Source organism: Neophocaena asiaeorientalis, unplaced genomic scaffold (assembly GCF_003031525.2).
Source record: "Neophocaena asiaeorientalis asiaeorientalis breed wild unplaced genomic scaffold, Neophocaena_asiaeorientalis_V1.1 scaffold357, whole genome shotgun sequence".
NCBI lineage: Eukaryota > Metazoa > Chordata > Mammalia > Artiodactyla > Phocoenidae > Neophocaena > Neophocaena asiaeorientalis.
Genome location: NW_020173270.1, coordinates 5,226,798 through 5,244,617, shown reverse-complemented (window position 1 = coordinate 5,244,617; position 17,820 = coordinate 5,226,798). Strand labels below are relative to the sequence as shown.

General features: G+C 46.5%; 1 protein-coding gene across 2 annotated transcripts in view; it reads right to left on the bottom strand.

The window, feature by feature from the left end:
- Positions 1-17,432, bottom strand: part of LOC112400190 (zinc finger protein 77-like) — a 42,539-nt gene extending 25,107 nt beyond the window's left edge. Inside the window, exons 1-5 of one of the 2 annotated variants that reach the window (XM_024745835.1) lie at positions 14,810-14,947; positions 6,109-6,235; positions 3,872-4,052; positions 3,140-3,457; positions 2,842-3,057 (exon numbers count right to left, since the gene is read on the bottom strand). In XM_024745835.1, coding sequence (XP_024601603.1) covers positions 2,964-3,057; positions 3,140-3,457; positions 3,872-4,052; positions 6,109-6,235; positions 14,810-14,812 — 723 coding nt within the window. In that variant the 5' untranslated portion in view covers positions 14,813-14,947 and the 3' untranslated portion in view covers positions 2,842-2,963. Of the gene's footprint in view, positions 3,458-3,871; positions 4,053-6,108; positions 6,236-14,809; positions 14,948-17,021 lie in introns of those variants that run through there. The other variant, XM_024745833.1, reaches the window with a different exon arrangement.
- Positions 17,433-17,820: the final 388 nt, after the last annotated feature.

The following is a 17,820-nucleotide window of genomic DNA, read 5'->3' as shown; positions in this document are numbered from 1 at the left end:
GTAGCAACCGAAGAACTAGAGACAGGGAAAGGATTAAACCAGCAGACCTCACAGATGGGCACTGTGGACTCATTCCTAACAAATGGAGAACTGCACTTGCCATCAGCAGTTCCCAATGTGGACTGTGGGGGAAAATTCTAATACATAGGGAACTATACACTAAACCACCAGCAGTTCCCAGTAAGGAAACTGGGAACAGAACCAAGGGCTGGGGCTTAGAAATTACTGCAGACTTCCCAAGAAAAGGCCCCGTGTGCACCACCAGCAATTTCTGTGGAAACTTGGACTAGGGAAAGTGCTGACCCAGCAGACCTCAACAAATGGGGACTGTGGACTCAGGGCTCCACATGGTTGGGCAACTGCAAGCTGCCACTAACAGTTCCCATGTGGATCTTGGGACAGAAAAAAGGTTGGGATTTTCCAAACACCTGAAAATTACAAACTGAGAAGCCAAGTAGAGTGGGAAGCTCAATGTGAAGAGACTGGAGATCTGAACCAAGAGGAACTTACCCATGGTCCTCAGAGAGAATGAGAAAGACAGTGAACTCAAAAGGGTTTCCCTCGTACTGTACCTGTGTTTCTCATTGTCCCCAAATGCCAAACACGTGTCTGGTTGGGGGCTGTTCCACATGGGCAGAGCCAGAAGTCAGAAAATGGTGCTGGAACTGAGGCCTACCAGGTTGCCATGCATCTCCGTCTCCTAATGGTACAGAAGATCCGAGAATCATGGATTCCTCACTTCTGCTTTCTGGACACATCTTTTTAATTTATTTTTGTTTGCATTGGGTCTTCATTGCTGCACGCAGGCTTTCTCTAGTTGCGGTGAGCGGGGGTTATTCTTCGTTGTGGTGCTGGGGCTTCTCGTTGCAGTGGCTTCTCTTGTTGCAGAGTATGGGCTCTAGGTGCGCGGGCTTCAGTAGCTGTGCCTCACGGGCGCAGTTGTTGTAGCTCACGGGCTCTAGAGCGCAGGCCCAGTAGTTGTGGTGCACGGGCTTAGTTGCTCCGCGGCATGTGGGATCTTCCTGGACCAGGGCTTGAACCCGTGTTCCCTGCATTGGCAGGCGGATTCTTAACCACTGCACCAGTAGGGAAGCCCTGGACCTCACCCATCTTTTTCTTCCCTACACTTTAACTCAGAACCACTAACAAAAGGACTCTGGGATATATAGCTTTCCACCTTGCCTAAGCTGACAACAAAATTCAGTAGAACCACCTGGATAGTAGCTTTCAACTTCACACCAACAAGTCGCTCTTCTTAACTCAATGTTTCGTGTGCAATTTCCACCCAAGATCATGGACAATGAAGAGAGGCCAAATTAATAAACATAATCAGATGAGACAGAAGGCCTTCCAAGACCTTCCACAATTACTAATTTCTGTGAGGAACACAAATATGGTATCCACTAGCAACAAATATGGAAGACACATCTTTCAGTAATATAAACTAAGGGGAGCATAAATACTGAGTCAGAAAATTCCAGTATCGTTCAGGAACCAGAAAAGTCATTTCAACAACACAGGTCTCACATCATGATCACATATTAGGACCATAAGACAAAGTAAGAATCAAAAATATTTTCATCTAGGGGCTTCCCTGGTGGTGTAGTGCTTCAGAATTCTCTTGCCAATGCAGGGGACACAGGTTCGAGCCCTGGTCAGGGAAGATCCCACATGCCGCGGAGCAACTAAGCCTGTGCGCCACAACTACTGAGCCTGCACTCTAGAGCTCACAAGCCACAGCTACTGAAGCCCGTGTGCCTAGAGCCCGTGCTGTGTGATGAGAAGCCACGACAATGAGAAGCCCGCGCACTGCAACGAACAGTAGCCCCCACTCACCACAACTAGAGAAAGCCTGTGCGCAGAAACGAAGGCCCAACACAGCCAAAAATAAATAAATTCATTAAAAAACTTTTTTCATCTAAACTCATACCATGTTTGCACATGAAAAAACCACAAAACAAAAAGACTTTCACTCTGGGTTCAAAAGACATTGTAATGGAATTGAGACAAGTATTATATGACTGTATAACTATTTAAAGTCCAAGATAACAAAAGATAAGTAGCAAAGATGATGGGTACATAGAGGCACGGTTATTATCTTAAGTGTTCAGGTCAGTTAACATGAGCTAGAAATTAATACACTGGGATCCCTATTCAGGATGAGGCACTTAAAAGGAAAAATCATATCTCTCCATTAAAAAAATTTGTCTACCCTGAGTTTTCAAGTATAAAATAAGGGAAGTGCTGAAGGTTTCCCAACATTCTTTCCGTTCATAATGTTTCTCTCCTGTGACTGCTCCATTTATAAGATTTTAAGGGAGAATGAAGGCTTTCCCATAGTTTTTCTATTCAGAATTTTTCGCCAGTGTGTGTCTTCATGTGTCTTTGCAGGGATATGAGACACCTATAGGCTTTTTCACACTGCTGACATTCATATGGCTTCCCTTCACTGTGGGTTAGCATGTGTCCTTGCAGGGATCTGGGATACCTGAAGGCTTTCCCACACTGCTGACACTGATAGGGCTTCTCTTCACTGTGTGTTTTCATATGTTCTCGAAGGGATGAGGAAGTAATGAATGCTTTCCCACATTCTGTACATTCATAGGGTTTTACTCCACTGTGTGTTCTCACATGTTTTCTAAAGTATTTGGGACAACTGTAGGATTTCCCACATTCCTTACACACATAAGGTTTCTCTCCAGTGTGGATCCTCACATGTCCTTGCAGGGATTTGAGATAGGGGAAGGCTTTGCCGCACTGCTTACATTCATAGGGTTTTTCTCCACTGTGTGTTCTCATGTGTTCTCGAAGGTAAGTGCACCAACTGAAAGCTTTGCCACACTGCTTACATTCATAGGGTTTCTCTCCAGTGTGCATTCTCACATGTTCTCGGAAGTGTGAGATGCGAGTGAAAGCCTTTCCACATTCTTTACATTCATAGGGTTTCTCTCCAGTGTGAGTTCTCACATGCCGTGTAAGTTGGCAATAATAACTGAAGGATTTTCCACATACTTCACACATGTGGATTTTCTGTCCATAATGACCTCTCTCATGTTCCTGAAAAGATGAGGGACAAGTGAGAGCTTTTCCAAACTTCTTACACTCTAAAGACTGTTTACCACGGTCACTCTTCACGCACCTCTTAGATGCTCTCCCAGCATCCTGATGTTTTTCGGGTTTCTCTACAATGTCTGTTTCCCTGGGAGGGCTTAGGCACAACATACAGCTGAAAGCTTGCCCACGTTCTTCACATGGATAATGTTTGTGTCCGGGGTGAGATCTTTGCTGATTCTTCTGGAAAGAATGATCCCTGAAGGCTTTTCCACACTTAATGCATTGATGGGGCTGAATTCCAGTCCAATAACTCTTATGCACAGTAAAATCTATAATCTGATTCAGGGTTTCTAGACATTGATGACCTTCTTTACCTTCACAGAGACTCTCCACCAAATTATTTCTGTTCAAAATAGGAAGCACAGTATTAGGGATTAATGATTATAAGTGATTTCTTAATTAGTGATTTGTTGATGGTTATTCATTATTATTTTGACTACACATTTGCCATTTTCAATGAATGGGCATGTTTTCAGCACTCTATGCATTGTGACAAAGTGCAACAAGTTTAATGCTTCAGCTGAGGGCTCAAGCAGCACCATAATTTTCAGTGTTTTTTACATACGAGGTTTCCTGACCAGTGTTTCCTACTGAATTAAGTTTTAGGAGCTCCATATCTACATCACATTTATAAAAGTAGTTTTGTAAGAATTCTGTGAATAGACAATTGTTTAGCTAAGTTTACACTTTTTCTTTAATTTTAAGTGAGTCTAATACTCTGCCTAGATTCCCCTTCCCCCGTGGGAGTGCCACTCACCTCAAATGCCTCTCCTGAGTTAGATGCTGATCTTGCATGTTATGATATGCCCAGTTTTCTCCCAAAAAAGACATGGAATCATTTCTTGTGAATCTTACTACTTTCTCTTCACTGCATAGTCCAGTCTCCAAAATATCCCAATGAGCACTTGATCTACTGGTTTTAACTTGAGAGCAAGAACCTGCAATAATTGGTAACATAATTAAATCCATGAGAAAGAAATGGTGGGATAAAGGAAAAAAAAGAGACCACATGTAGATTTCTTTCCATACACTAATTCAAAAATGTAAAATAATTTTATAAAGGAAGGAAGAAGATGTGTGATATATCAGAAATATATATATTTGGTCATTCAGATGACCAACATATATTTCTCAGATAAATCGGGTCCTTATCCACAGTTTCCTGCCCGGGGATCCTAAAACCCTTGGAATTTCCTGAGCAGTAAAAGCAATGGAATAATATGTATTCTCTTGTGCTCATTTCCAGAAAACACTTCAGGATCAGAAAGGTGAAATAGGTGTCTTGTTATTCATAAAAAGCCCTTTCCATCCCAATTGGGTTTATATTAATGAAAAAAATTGTTAGAAAGAAGTATGGGGGCTGGTTGCCAATGGAGACACCATGTGATTAAAGGGTTGAAACTTTCAATCGCATCCACACCCCCAGACACCCCAACACCTCTGGGGATGGGGGAGGGGCTAGAGATCAAATCCACTGCCAATGGCCAATGATTTCATCAACCATGCCTATGTAATGAAGGCATGAAAAATAGTTCAGAGAGCTTCTGGGTTGATGAACACGTGGAGATGTGGGAAGACTGGCACCTGGAGAGGCACAGAAACTCCTTTTCAAAATCTTACCCTATGCATCTCTTACATCTGGCTGTTCCTGAATTATATCCTTTTAAAATGAACCTGTGATCTAGTAAGTAGTAGGTTTCTCTGAGTTCTGTGAGCCACACTAATAAATTAGTTGAACCCAAGGAGAGGGTCATGGGAACCTCTGATTTATAACCAGTTGGTCAGGAGGACAGGTAAAAGCCTGGACTTGAGATTGGCATCTGAAGTGGGAGAATATGGAGTAAGTCTTGAAGGATTGAAACCTTAAGCTGTGGAATCTGTGGCTATCACTGGGTAGATGGTGTCAGGATTGAGTTGAATTCTATGATGTGCTGCTGGTCCAGTAATTGTTTGTTGGTGTGAGGTGCCTTAACACATGTGCACGTGTGCACACACACACAGACACACATTAGAACTGGGTCCAAAACAAAATTAACACCCACACACCCACAAACACATTGGAATTGGGTCCAAACCCAATTTAACACACACACAAAGAAAAACTCTGAGGACCTCAGCTATTTGGAACTTTAGCCATCATAGGGAAAATGAGTCAAAATGGCAGACTGTTCACTAAGAAATACTTCAGAAGAGATACATCACAGAAGCAAAGCAGGCAGGAACTGGGCAAAATACACACTCCTAAATGCTCCCTTCGTAAGAGGAGCTACAGAAAGACTTCTGAAGTGGGCAAAGATGGATGAAAAGTCCAACAGGGAAGCCAGGTCACCTTCTCAAAGACAGAGTGACAAACGTCACCTTCTCAAAGACAGAGTCATGTTTCTAACAGTTATGTCCAAATATCTCTCCCTGATACAGAACCTGCTCCTCCAGAGAGGTGTGCCCTCCTGGTGATCGCAGGCACAGAGGCCCTAGAGGAAGCCTATCTCCAGTGACCCAGCTGCCACTAGGAGATCAGACGGTGCGTGGCTGCTGTCCTGCTCGTGGAGAAAAGCTTCTCAGGGGGAGGATGGAGGACAACAAGCCCTCCATGAGATGGGCCGATTCTCTGGTCCTCATGTCATTGAGGATGGGTGAGTTTGGGTTTAACTGCAGCAAGATTATCAGGTCAAATGTGTACTCATCACAGTGTAACTTTCACAGGGTGAAAACCGTAACGCTGCTCTCACTGCCCCAAAGTAACACTGGAGACCACGCTCACATTTACACAATTAGGGAGCCTCAGGATTCCGATCAAGAGCAATAAAAATCAATTCAATATAGAAATATTTACCGTCATGGAAAAGCTATTTGACTCTAGGTACGTTCTATAAAGGTGGGGACCACGTCTGCCTGTTTTTCAACATATTCCTATTCCTTGGTTCCAGTAAGAAAGAACACTGTAAGAAATATTTGTTCCCTAAAGACTAAGTGCAGGGAGGAAGCCGTCCTCACCCACGGAGGCCAGGTTCCTGAAGGTCTCCAGCATCACGTCTCTGTAGAGCTTCCTCTGAGCCAGGTCCAGCAAAGCCCACTCCTCTGCGGTGAAGTTCACAGCCACGTCCTCAAAGACCACCGAGTCCTGAAACAGCCACAGGTTCCGTGTCAGCAAGGCTCCCTCTTCACCCCCATGTGTGGGAGGATGGGGAGGCTAACAGTGGGGAACTGGACTCAATTCCTAGGACTCCTGAGCTTACACTCTTGTGGGAAATGAACACACACAAGCCAATCAAATGCATTTTACTCAGTGATGGTAAGTGCTGGAAACTGAAACAAAATGTAACAACAATACCTGATAAACACTCATGCACACATAATGAAAAAAACGGTTTTTACTGAGATAGAGCAGACTGTGAGGTATGACACACACTGAAAATGAAATCATCATTCAGATGACATGGAAATGGACACTTGGCCTGCTCATAAGTTATTTCCTTGAACCTCCTAGAACTGGAGCAGACTGTCAGGAGGTCGTGAACACTGATTTTCCAGGGCCGCTGCATCTGAAGAACTCTCGCCTGGACTGAAGAGCATGTAAAAGCCTGGGCCAGTCCCCTCATATCCGACAGAGTTAGAGATACGAACCTCCTGCCAGGATGAGGTGGACACGGAGGGCACAGACGCAGGCCAGGGCCCAGGGCCTGGGACACCTGTGGGGTAAGAGGAGGCCTGGTTCCTGAGGGATCTGTCAAGCCAGCAAGGCCTCTCAGATAAATAATCAAGAAATCAAGAATAATGCCCTACGAAGAAGAGTCATAGAAGGATCTGATGGCATTGGAGCCAAAGATGACTTTAACACAGAGAAAAATCACCGAATTAATGTTTTTAGGACAATATGGTATGACTCTACACCCTTGAAATATAAAGCAAGCTATCTTTATCAATTAGAATTTCTATAAAAAATATATTCCGAACATTGAAATGATAAAATATTCCACTACATCAGCTACAAAGAAGGCAAGGCTATCTCACCCGGGCCTGCAACTGGGGTTTGCTAATCACACACCTGAAAATATGGGACATTAGTCATCAGGGAAATGCAAATGAAAACTACAAGCAGATACCTCTTCCTACCCACTAAGAAGGCTATAAGACAGACAAACCGATGCTGGCGAGGATGTGGGAAAGTTGGAACCTTACAAACTGCTGGTGGGAAGGTAAAATGAAGCCACTTTGGAAGACAATCCAGCAGATCCTCAAAATGATAAACACAGTTTCACCATATAACACAGCAATTCCACCCTAGGTATCTATCTACCCAAGAGAGGCGAAAGCAAACACCAACACAAAAACTAATACACAGGGACTTTCCGGGTGGTCCAGTGGTTAAGAATCCGCCTTCCAGTGCCGGGGACACAGGCTCGATCCCTGGTCGGGGAACTAAGATTCTACACACCGCGGGGAAACTAAGTCTGTGCACCGTAACGAAGAAGATCCCACATGCCACGACTAAGAGCTGATGCAGCCAAATAAATAAATATTTTTAAAAACCCCAAAAGTAATACACAGATGTTTACAGCAGCATGATTCATAACAGCCAAAAAGTGGAAACAACTCAAAAGGTTATCAACTGATTTGGATAAGCAAACACAGTAATCTCACAACAGAATATTATTTGCAACAAGAGGAATGAAGTACTAATCCACGACACAAAATCAATGAACTTTAAAAACATTAACAGGTTTCACAAAAGCCCACAGGCAGTATCATATCATTTATGTGAAATGTACAGAATGAACAAAGCTATAGAGACACAAATTAGATTAATAAACTGCCTAGACGAAGGGCGGGTGGAGGCTTGGAATGAGAGGTGACTGCCAGCAGGTACAAGTTCTTTGGGGTGATAAAAATATCTAAAATTAGAATGTGAGGACGGTTGCACAATCCAGTAAACATTCTAACACTTCTGAATTTTACAGTTTAAACCAGGAAACCTTACGGTTCATAAATTATACCTCAATAAAAACTGTTTAAAAAATAGATTCAGGACTTCCCTGGTGGCACAGTGGTTGAGAGTCCGCCTGCCGATGCAGGGGACACGGGTTTGTGCCCTGGTCCGGGAAGATCCCAGATCCCACATGCCGCGGAGCAGCTGGGCCCATGAGCCATGGCAGCTGAGCCTGCGCGTCCGGAGCCTGTGCTCCGCAACGGGAGAGGCCACAACAGTGAGAGGCCCGCGTACCGAAAAAAAAAAAAAAAAAGATTCAGACGAGCTAAAAACATGTTCTTCTTAATCTAATGGCAATTTTATTCAAAAGCACCAGAACTTGGGCAAATAAAAGAATATGAATTGCTTAAGGAACAAAGTTACAAACGTTTCAGAGATCCAGTAGGTTGAGGAGATATCACAAATCAATTGTCAAGGATGAAACAAGTGCCCAGAGATGGAACTTGATGCATGATGTTCTATTTCTACAGGAGACAAAAATTCAGTCTGGTTTTCTTTCAAGACTACGGGCTGAAAATGGTGATTCCCCAAACTGCCTTAACAGAGATTTCCTGGAGAGAAGTAACGCCGCACATTCCACCATGTGTGAGCTGAAGGCAGAGTGGGTCAGTCATGTTCAACTTGGAACTGCCGTCACCTACGGACTGTTTCCACCCACCAAGGAGAGCTCCTGGAGAAGAGTCCTCCCAATACCCTGCACCATCCATAAGCCTGATCATTTAGGAGTTGAAACTCCTAAAACGGCCCCATCAAGAAGGAAAAAAGACAAAAAATAACCACTTTCAAAAGCCCAGAATGAAGAGCTGGCAGATAACATGGCTCAGCAAGAAGCAGCTCCCGAGGATGGGCTGAGTGGATGTGAAGCCTTTAAACACGACTGGCCCTAAAGATGATGAACGATGCTCAGTCTTGGAGATGAGGAAAGACTGTCTTTTCAAAAAGGAACTGGGCTCAAAATCTTTCATAGTCTTCCCTAGTATGGAGGGAGGTTTCCACAAAGCACAATTTTGGTACCATTCTTGGGGGGAAAATGTTGCAAGCTGACAGTTCATGAAAGATGTAGTTCTAGTACACTATTTCCAAGCACCTGCCTTAATAACAGGTGAACAGGTCACTCTTCAGTATACTTTATGGAGCCTGTTGAGCTTTGAAAATGGACAAATATGGGAAATAATAAAAAATTAGTATTAAGTTAAATGATCTTATTCTAGTAAACATGATTTTTTTTTAAGGCATATGAAGTGCTTTTCAAACTCTCATCCCAATGGAGCAAAATACCGATGAACAATTATTCCCCCGCAGGATCCATATTAATAGAATCTCATCTTTAGTTAAGTCTTCATCTCGTCTATCTCCTTATCACTGAAGCATAAATTTCTTGAGAGCAACTGAGATACCAGTCTTGGAACTTTTTAACATAATCTTCTTCTCATTCCTTCCTACTGTTCAACGGGGAACTGCTCTTCTTTACTAAACAGATATCTGTGTACACCACTGGGTTGCTCTGGGTCAAGAAGTGCTTCATCATGAGAGCTTTCAGGGTGTGTGGAATGGGAGAATATAAAAAACAAATCTTCCCAATGCATTTGAGCAGAAGTGCTGGTTTCCATTTAAAGCCTCTCTCTCTGCTGCACATACCAGGATGGGAGCAAAAGATGCCTTAATATGTCACGTGTCAAGTGTCACATGCTGGAGACAATAGCTTAGTGTCTGTTTATCTTCTGTTCTGTGTTTTTAGTATTGCATGACTGAGGTCTTCTGAATGGTTTATCATAAAACCACATTTCAAGTCTTGTTTCTGCTCAGAGAGTCTTTTCAAATATCCAAATGTATTTCTCACCCTGATCTCTTGGTAATAATAGACATAGAAATCTCTCTAATGCTGACCTGCAGTACATGCTTGAGTTTTAAAATCATTAATAGAGGAAACTAATGGCGTCATTTTACCAGGAAATAATACATGCGGGCCTTGGTAACTCTGTGGGTTTAATTCCAGAGCACCACAATAAAGGAAATATTGCAATAAAGTGAATTACACAAATTTTTTTGCTTCCCTGTACAGGTAAAAGTCACATAGTCTTTTAAGTGTTCGATAGACTTATGTCTAAAAAACCTTGTACATACATTTAAAAACACTATTGCTAAAAAATGCTGACCATCAGTGAGCAAATACTCTTTGAAAATGGCACCCACGCTGAGATGTAGGGTTGCACAACACCTTCAATTTGCAAACAACACAGTATCTGCAAAGTGTAACAAAAACTGAAATGCAAGGGACTTCCCTGGTGGTCCAGTGGTAAAGAATCCAGGTTCCAATGCAGAGGATGAGGGTTGGGTCCCTGGTGGGGGAACTAAGATCCCACATGCCGCAGGGCAAATAAGCCTGCGCGCCACAAGGAAGAGCCCACGTGCCACAACGAAGATCCGTGTGCCACAACTATGACCCGACGCAGCCAAATAATCATAAAACAAACAAACAAAAAATGACAATCAACAGACACCAACATCAAAATCACACATGGAATTATCTGACAAGGATTTTAAAGCCACTGAAAAATACTTCAGTGAGTAATTACAAACAAACACACCTGAAACAAATAAAAAATTGAAAGTCTCAGCAAAGAAAGAAAAGATACAAAGAAGAACCAAATGGATATTTTAGAACTGAAAAATACAATAACTGAACTAAAAAACTGGATGGTTTCAATACAGAGGAAAGAATCAGTCAACTTGAAGGTAGAACATCAGAATTTACCCAATCTGAACAACAGAGAAAACAGACCAAAAAAAAAGTGAAAGAGCCTTAGTGACCTGTGGGACAAACACAAAAGATAAAACATTAGTATCACTGGAGTCTCAGAAAAAGTGGAAAAAAGTATGCAATAGAAAATTACTAGAAGAGGGACTTCCCTGGTGGCACAGTGCATAGGACTCCGTGCTCCCAATGCTGGGGGCCCGGGTTCAATCCCTGGACAGGGAACTAGATCCCACATTCATGCCACAACGAAGAGTTTGCAGGCCACAACTAAGGAGCCTGCCTGCTGCAACTAAGACCCAGTGCAACCAAATAAACTTTTTAAAAAACTACTAGAAGAATTATAGAAATGAAGAACAGTTGAGTGGCTGTCAGAAGTTAGGGGTGAGGGTAAGAAGGAAGTGGGGTTTGTGTGACTATAAAGGGATAGCAGGAACTATCTTTGTAGTGATAGAATAGTGCTGTATCTTGATTGTGGTGATGGCTATACACATGTACACATGATAAAACTGTACACACACATACATATACATATAAAATTGGTGAAATCTATAAAAACCAAACAACCCTACACTTTCAAGTAATGGAACAAAAATGTCTTACATGCTTGCACATTGAGTCACAGGGCAGAACACTGTATTGAGGAGGACACAAAGGGGAAGCGCAGCCAAGTGTGAGCCGCTCAGATCAGCGGCCTGCTGCCCACGGTGCACAAGGAAACCCCAAGTCAGAAGGTCAAAGCCAACCGAGCTGGATGGGTACCCCCAGGGCAGGGGGAAGGACTGAGCTCCACCTAAGTATAGGAATGCCCCCTCCCTGGGCCTCAATTCTCACCCAGGAGGAAACGCTCAAGTTGAAGTTCTGACCCAGAGAAACTCTCTAATTCATCGACCCTCTCAGCAGCAGCTGAGCCCAAGGAGCCTTCCCCACGTCTGACCTTCACAGACTCACTCAGGGTGCACACATCACACTCAATCCACCAACTCATTGAATGAGGCCAAAAGCAAAGGTCGGGAGACAGCCGAGGGCAGCACAACCTCAGAGGACAAACCACCCCCAGCACTTCTGGAGCTGGATGCCCTGCCCCATGCTCGTGCCATTAACAGCTCCTTCTGTGGTGGTTCTATGGTCTGTAGGCCACCTGCAATGGGGGGATGGGGGAGATGGGGTGGGGCAATACCCCAGGGTACCTTCCTTCACCTCCCTCACAGGCTCAGCTTGTCCCCGACCCAGATGATACACCTGCAATCATGACGATCCCTGTGGGTCATTTACAGGAGATGAAGACCCGTCTCAGTGTGTAAATGAGAACCCGCAGGATCACTGCTTCCTCCTGTGTTCATGGATAATGCAGGAGAGGGAAATTCTGGGGCACTTTTATGATTTGAGGAACAGGATTACTGCTCACCCCTTTCAGGAGACAGGCATCAGTTCACTAATATCCTCATGATGACGAGCTGTAACTCATCTAAAAATTAGTGAGCAAGTCTCAGTAGCACTGGTCACATTCCACAGAATTTCCATTCATCTCTGTTGACCAGCTAATAACAGGAAGTAGACAAGAATCGGACAGTGTCACAACTCTGTACCCTTCATGGAAGAGTCACTACAATTTCTATGAATCTTTTTAATCCATCTCTCCACCCATTTCACATGAAGGGGTGGGACTGCCTGCATTTCCTGAAATTCTTCTTCCTTTTTATAAAAAATAAATTTATTTATTTATTTTTGGCTGTGTTGGGTCTTCATTGCTGCGCGTGGGCTTTTCTCTAGTTGCAGCGAGCAGGAGCTACTCTTCATTGCGGTACGCAGGCTTCTCATTGCAGTGACTTCTCTTGTTGCAGAACACAGACTGTCGGCGCACGGGCTTCAGTAGTTGTGGCTCGCGGGCTGAGCAGTTGTGGCGCACAGGCTTAGTTGCTCCGCGGCATGTGGGATCTTCCCGGACCAGGGCTTGAACCCGTGTCCCCTGCATTGGCAGGCGGATTCCTAACCACTGCACCACCAGGGAAGTCCCATTTCCTGCAGTTCTAATGGAAGAGAAAATATTTTCTGTACTGAGACACTTCTCCCCAGAGGCATCTCTGGTTAAGGCCCAAAAGCCTGGAATAAAACGAGTCGTCAGGAAAAGGCAAAGACCTAAGATTCTTACTACCCTCACTAAGGAGAAGAAACCAGGCAAAAGAATGGAGAATTTTACACTTGCTGAAACTGGAAGCTGGATCAGGGGAAGCTATTAGTGCTGAGCTGGACCCAGAGGAGGCTGCTTACAGGTGTCAGGGGACAATGCTGAACCCTCCCTGAGCCATGTGCTCCTGGAAACTTCGATGGGAGGTGAAAGGGCCCCCCACCCTTTGCTCTTCTGGAAAACGGCAGGCTGCAAGAAACCGCCCCCGTGCCCCACCTGATTCAGATAAGACTCACACGGAGGCCCCCTGTTTATCCAGGACAAGGCCAGATGCAGTCCCCTCAAAGTTCCATCTCCACCTCATCAGTGATTAGCGGAACTGTTCCCCCCTCTGGCCAAGCAGAACAAATGCTTGTTGGCCAAACTTTGGTTCAGCTCCTCTCCTTCCCCCTGACCTGGCCTCACCGCAGCCAGCCGACAGACCCCTAAGAACAGGCTGGCCTCAGGGATCTGCTATCCGAGCATCACACCTGGTCCCTCCTGGTGGTGTTTACTCCTCTGTATAAGAGAAAAACTCTCTTTGCCCAACTCTTGAGACACTTGCAGATCTTAGGGTCAGATGTCCCCCTTCCTGCAGAGCCCCCTGTGCCTGGTGCAACAGACCCTTCTCCCCCTGCAGGAACTCATTTGAATAAAGGTCTCTTGTTGTAAAGTTTGTAGTTTTTTTAATGCCACAGGGTTGACCAAGTGTTCTCAACGGCCCTTGTGAAAATTAAAAAAGAGAAAACGCACTAAAAAGAAGTCGGGGTGGGTGCAGAAGGGAGAGCCTCACCCAGAACCACTTGACATCAATTACAGGAAGAAGTGTCAATTACAGCCCCCAACAGAAAAATTGAGAACACGAAAGAATCAACAATTACAGGCCCCAACAGAAAAAGATGTACATACACTGCATCTTCTCCAGAAACTGGCTACCCCAGCAACTAGCCAATGAGAAACCAGCATCAACCTAATTCTCCATTTCTCCTCGGACTTTACATCAATACAACCCCTCCCAACTCCCTCCTTTTTCTGCAATAAATAAGTCTGTTGGACTTGCCTATGGCTTTTGCTATACCTTGTCTGTCCCGAATTGCAATTTTTTGCTGTTCCCAAATAAATCCATTTTTCCTAGTAAATAACTGTTATTTTTAAGCTCAACATCCATTTTTTTACCTAAACTTTACTCAGGCTTCTTCCCAAATGCCCCTGACTCTGGGTCACTCCCCGCTACACCTCCCAAACTGAGCATCACTGAGCTGCAGAGCAAATCCCCTCTCACCTGGGCCGAGAACGCCCTGACCACAGGACCTCTGGTTCTGTCAATCCGCCTCCCTCTCACCCTCCTCTCACAAAAGAGAAAAGCCCTTTGCTGTGTGGTTGGAGACGCTGGCACATCCCTGAGATCCGAGCCTCGGCCCTATCGCAACATTAATTGCAAAATAGTCTCCCTGACCAACCCTGGACTCGACATTATCTCTCAGGTCCAGGGCGGGACCCCAGCGCCTGACCGCCCGCTCCGGCGGCTCGCCCCATCCTCGCTCAGACACCCACCGGGACAGGGACTGGGTCGGAACTCACGGGATCCCAAGTTGCGGTCGAGGGCGGAGACCCGAGTTGGGACCCGAGACCCCACGCGAGGACCGGACAGGACCCCGGGACCGCGCGACGCGGTCGAGGGTGGAAACTAGGGTCCGGACCGGGGTCAGGGAGTCCTATCCTGCTGCCGCTTCCGGCCAATTCGAACCAGCCCCAGACGGTCTCGGCGCCAGCCCCACGCACTCACCATTTCAGCCCCTCTGCGCGCATTCAGGTCGTCCTCCCCGCGGCCTTGCAGCCCAACAGCTCCGGCAGGTTAGAGCAACACCGACGGGACACCTGAGGTCCCCTGAAGTAGGTGCGACACAACGCCCGGGCGGCTAAGAGCGACGTCACAACGTAAGCGAATGCGCCCGCCCCCGTCTCTGATTGGATGAGGCTCCAAGCCTTCGCACCTTAATTGGACGGGTCTCTAGGCACACCCCCTTCTTGGGCCCTGATTGACAACGGGTGCAGGTCTGGATTCTGAGTGAAGGGCGGTCTGTAGGTCACGTGACGGAGCAGGGCGGAAGTGCGGCTGGTTGGCTTCAGCCCTTTACTGCTTGGCTTTCTATGGGGCGCCAGACCTGGCTGCCCTGGTGGACTCTAAGCCGAATGTACTGCTGGCCAGACAGACACAGCATCAGCCCACAGCTTGCAGTCCCTTTCTCCTGAACAGAAATGTGCCACTCAGTTCCCCTCAGTGCCCCCTGTCCAGGGCTGCCCCCCTAAGTCCGGGAGCCAGGACAGCAGGGGACAGGTGTGAAAGGAGAATCAAAATGGAGTCAGTATTGCTAAGAGAGCACTCTAAAATGTCTTTTCTTTTTTTTTTTTTTTTTTTTTTTCAGCCTATTCCTTAAGGACAAATTTTTCATTCCCTGTGTCAGTCTATCATAATTCATGCCAGGCAACTTTAACAACCCTGTGGCTTTTCCTTTAATAAGTCTGTTACTCTTGCTCCTCCCTACAACACTTTCAGTGTTACGCTGTTGATGAAAAATTAATGAATAGTCGATCTAAAAGAGAAAATAGAAATTTTTGTTTAAGCCTATGAGAAGATTATAACCGAGGAGACAGTCTCTCATAAAACTCAGAGGGCTGTTCCACTTACTAGAAGTCTAAGACCATCATATACATTTTTGAGGCAAAGGCGCATATATCAAAATGACACAATGACATCTCACATAAGGTTCACCAAAAATACATAGTCTAGATCTGCAGCAGATCAGCATGACCCCTGACAGGATTAGGAAAGGTATGTTATCTTGGAGTTACATTGCTGGTGGCAGAACAAGGAAAAAAATTTGATCTTTCTGGTGGAGCAGACATTCCTACCTTTGAGAAGGTCTGTTAATGCATAATGCAGATGCACAATGCACATTAGGGAGGGCCCAATAAGGGCAGAGAGTAATGTTATGCTTAAATTTTCTTTCTTATGCCTCAAAAACATAAATTGTATTCCATCAACTCAAATCTGGGTCCCCCAAGTTGCAATTCCTAAGACCTCAAATAAGCTCAATACTGATTACTGTTCCACATGACACAGGAGGGCCTGGGGAACCTCCCGAGTCAGGGGTCGGCCTGGGGGCAAGGTCACTGTGAATCTGTTCCCAGAGTACAGAGACACTCTGTGATGCTCCCTGCACGTATTCAGGGGCCAGCCCCACTTTGACATTTTATCTTTGACACCAGGAGATCCGGCCCTCCTGCCCACACATTTGGGCTTGACGAAGTTCTCTGTGTCCTGTTTCTTACCCCACATCGTCAGATTTCTCCCCACAGGTTCCTGGACAGGGTGTCGCCCCCACGTCTGAGCAACACTAAGGTTCCGAACAAGCCCCTGATCAGCTTCTCCAGACAACAGGTGACCCAAGGAGCCCTGTCCAGTCCAGCCACGCTGGCCCCGCACTCCGCGCACCGCCCTCACTCGCCCAACTTCCCTCTTGCTCGCCCTCCTCACACAGAAAAGCCCTTTGATGTGTGGTTGGAGACGCTGGCACATCTCTGAGATCCGAGCCTCGGCGCTATCGCAACAGTATTTGCAATACAGTCTCTTTGACAAGTCCGGGCTTGACTTTATCTGTCAGGTCCAGGGCGGGTGCCCCACGCCCCAGCGCCTAACGGCCCGCGTCGGGAATAGTTCTGTCCTCCCTCCGACCCCCACGGGGCCAAAGACTCGGTCCGGACGCCCCCGGACCCCGAGCAGTGACGGAGCAACGCGGCAGGTCCTCAGCCCGCGGCCGAGGGGAAGACTCGGGTCCGGATCCCGGGTACCCACCCCGAGGCCAAGGGGGACACTCGGGTCGGGACTCCGGGGTGGGTGGGACGCGGGGAGACCCTGGCCCGGCCGTCGCTGTCGGCAAGTTCCGGACCGTTCGAACCAGCCTTTTCCCTGTTAGGGCCCTGAGCGGTGCACTCACCATCTGTGCCTCCTTTCGGGTTCTGCGAAGCGTCCTCGGGGCGACCCTCCGACCTGGGCAGGTGAGACCGACGGGGACGCGACACCTGAAGCCGCGCAGGACAAGTTCGCACAAGCGCAGAAAAACTTCCGCGGGCTGGGAACGCGCACGCCGCCCTCCCTCTTCGGGGCCCGGGCTCTGATTGGACAGTAATCCTTGCCCCGCCCCCGCCTTGATGGACAGTCCTCCTAGTCCCATTCTATCCTGCTTGCTTTGTCCGGACCCCGCCCAGTCGCCGCTCATTGGACAGTTCAACCAGACCCCGCCCCTACCTCCGAATGACAGGGCACAGGGACACGCGTGGCTGATACGCCGGCCTGGGAATTGGGCTCCGTGTAGAACGGGCTCTGGGCGCGGCACACCCTGTGGCATCTGCTCGGTGGCTCCCCTGTGTCCTCCTCCTGCACCTGGAAGTCCAGACTCAGTTTCCCCGGGGATCGCTCCATACCCGGAATGAGGATGAGAAAATACGGGTCATAGGGCTTTGTTGATGAAAATAAAAAACAAACGATCTATAATAGGAATAGAAATATCTTTTGAGCCAAACTGAAGACTAGAGCCCTTAAGACGGCCTCTCAGATAACTCAGAGGACCTGCGCAGGAAAAGCATGGTTTTTAGCACCGTTTTCTATCTTGTAAGAACTCTTAACAGCAAACAATGCAGGGAAACATTCCTTCAAGGTTTCAAAAACGAACAGATCAGGGACTTCCCCAGTGGTCCACTGGTTAAGACTTCGTGCCCCCAGTGTAGGGGGCGTGG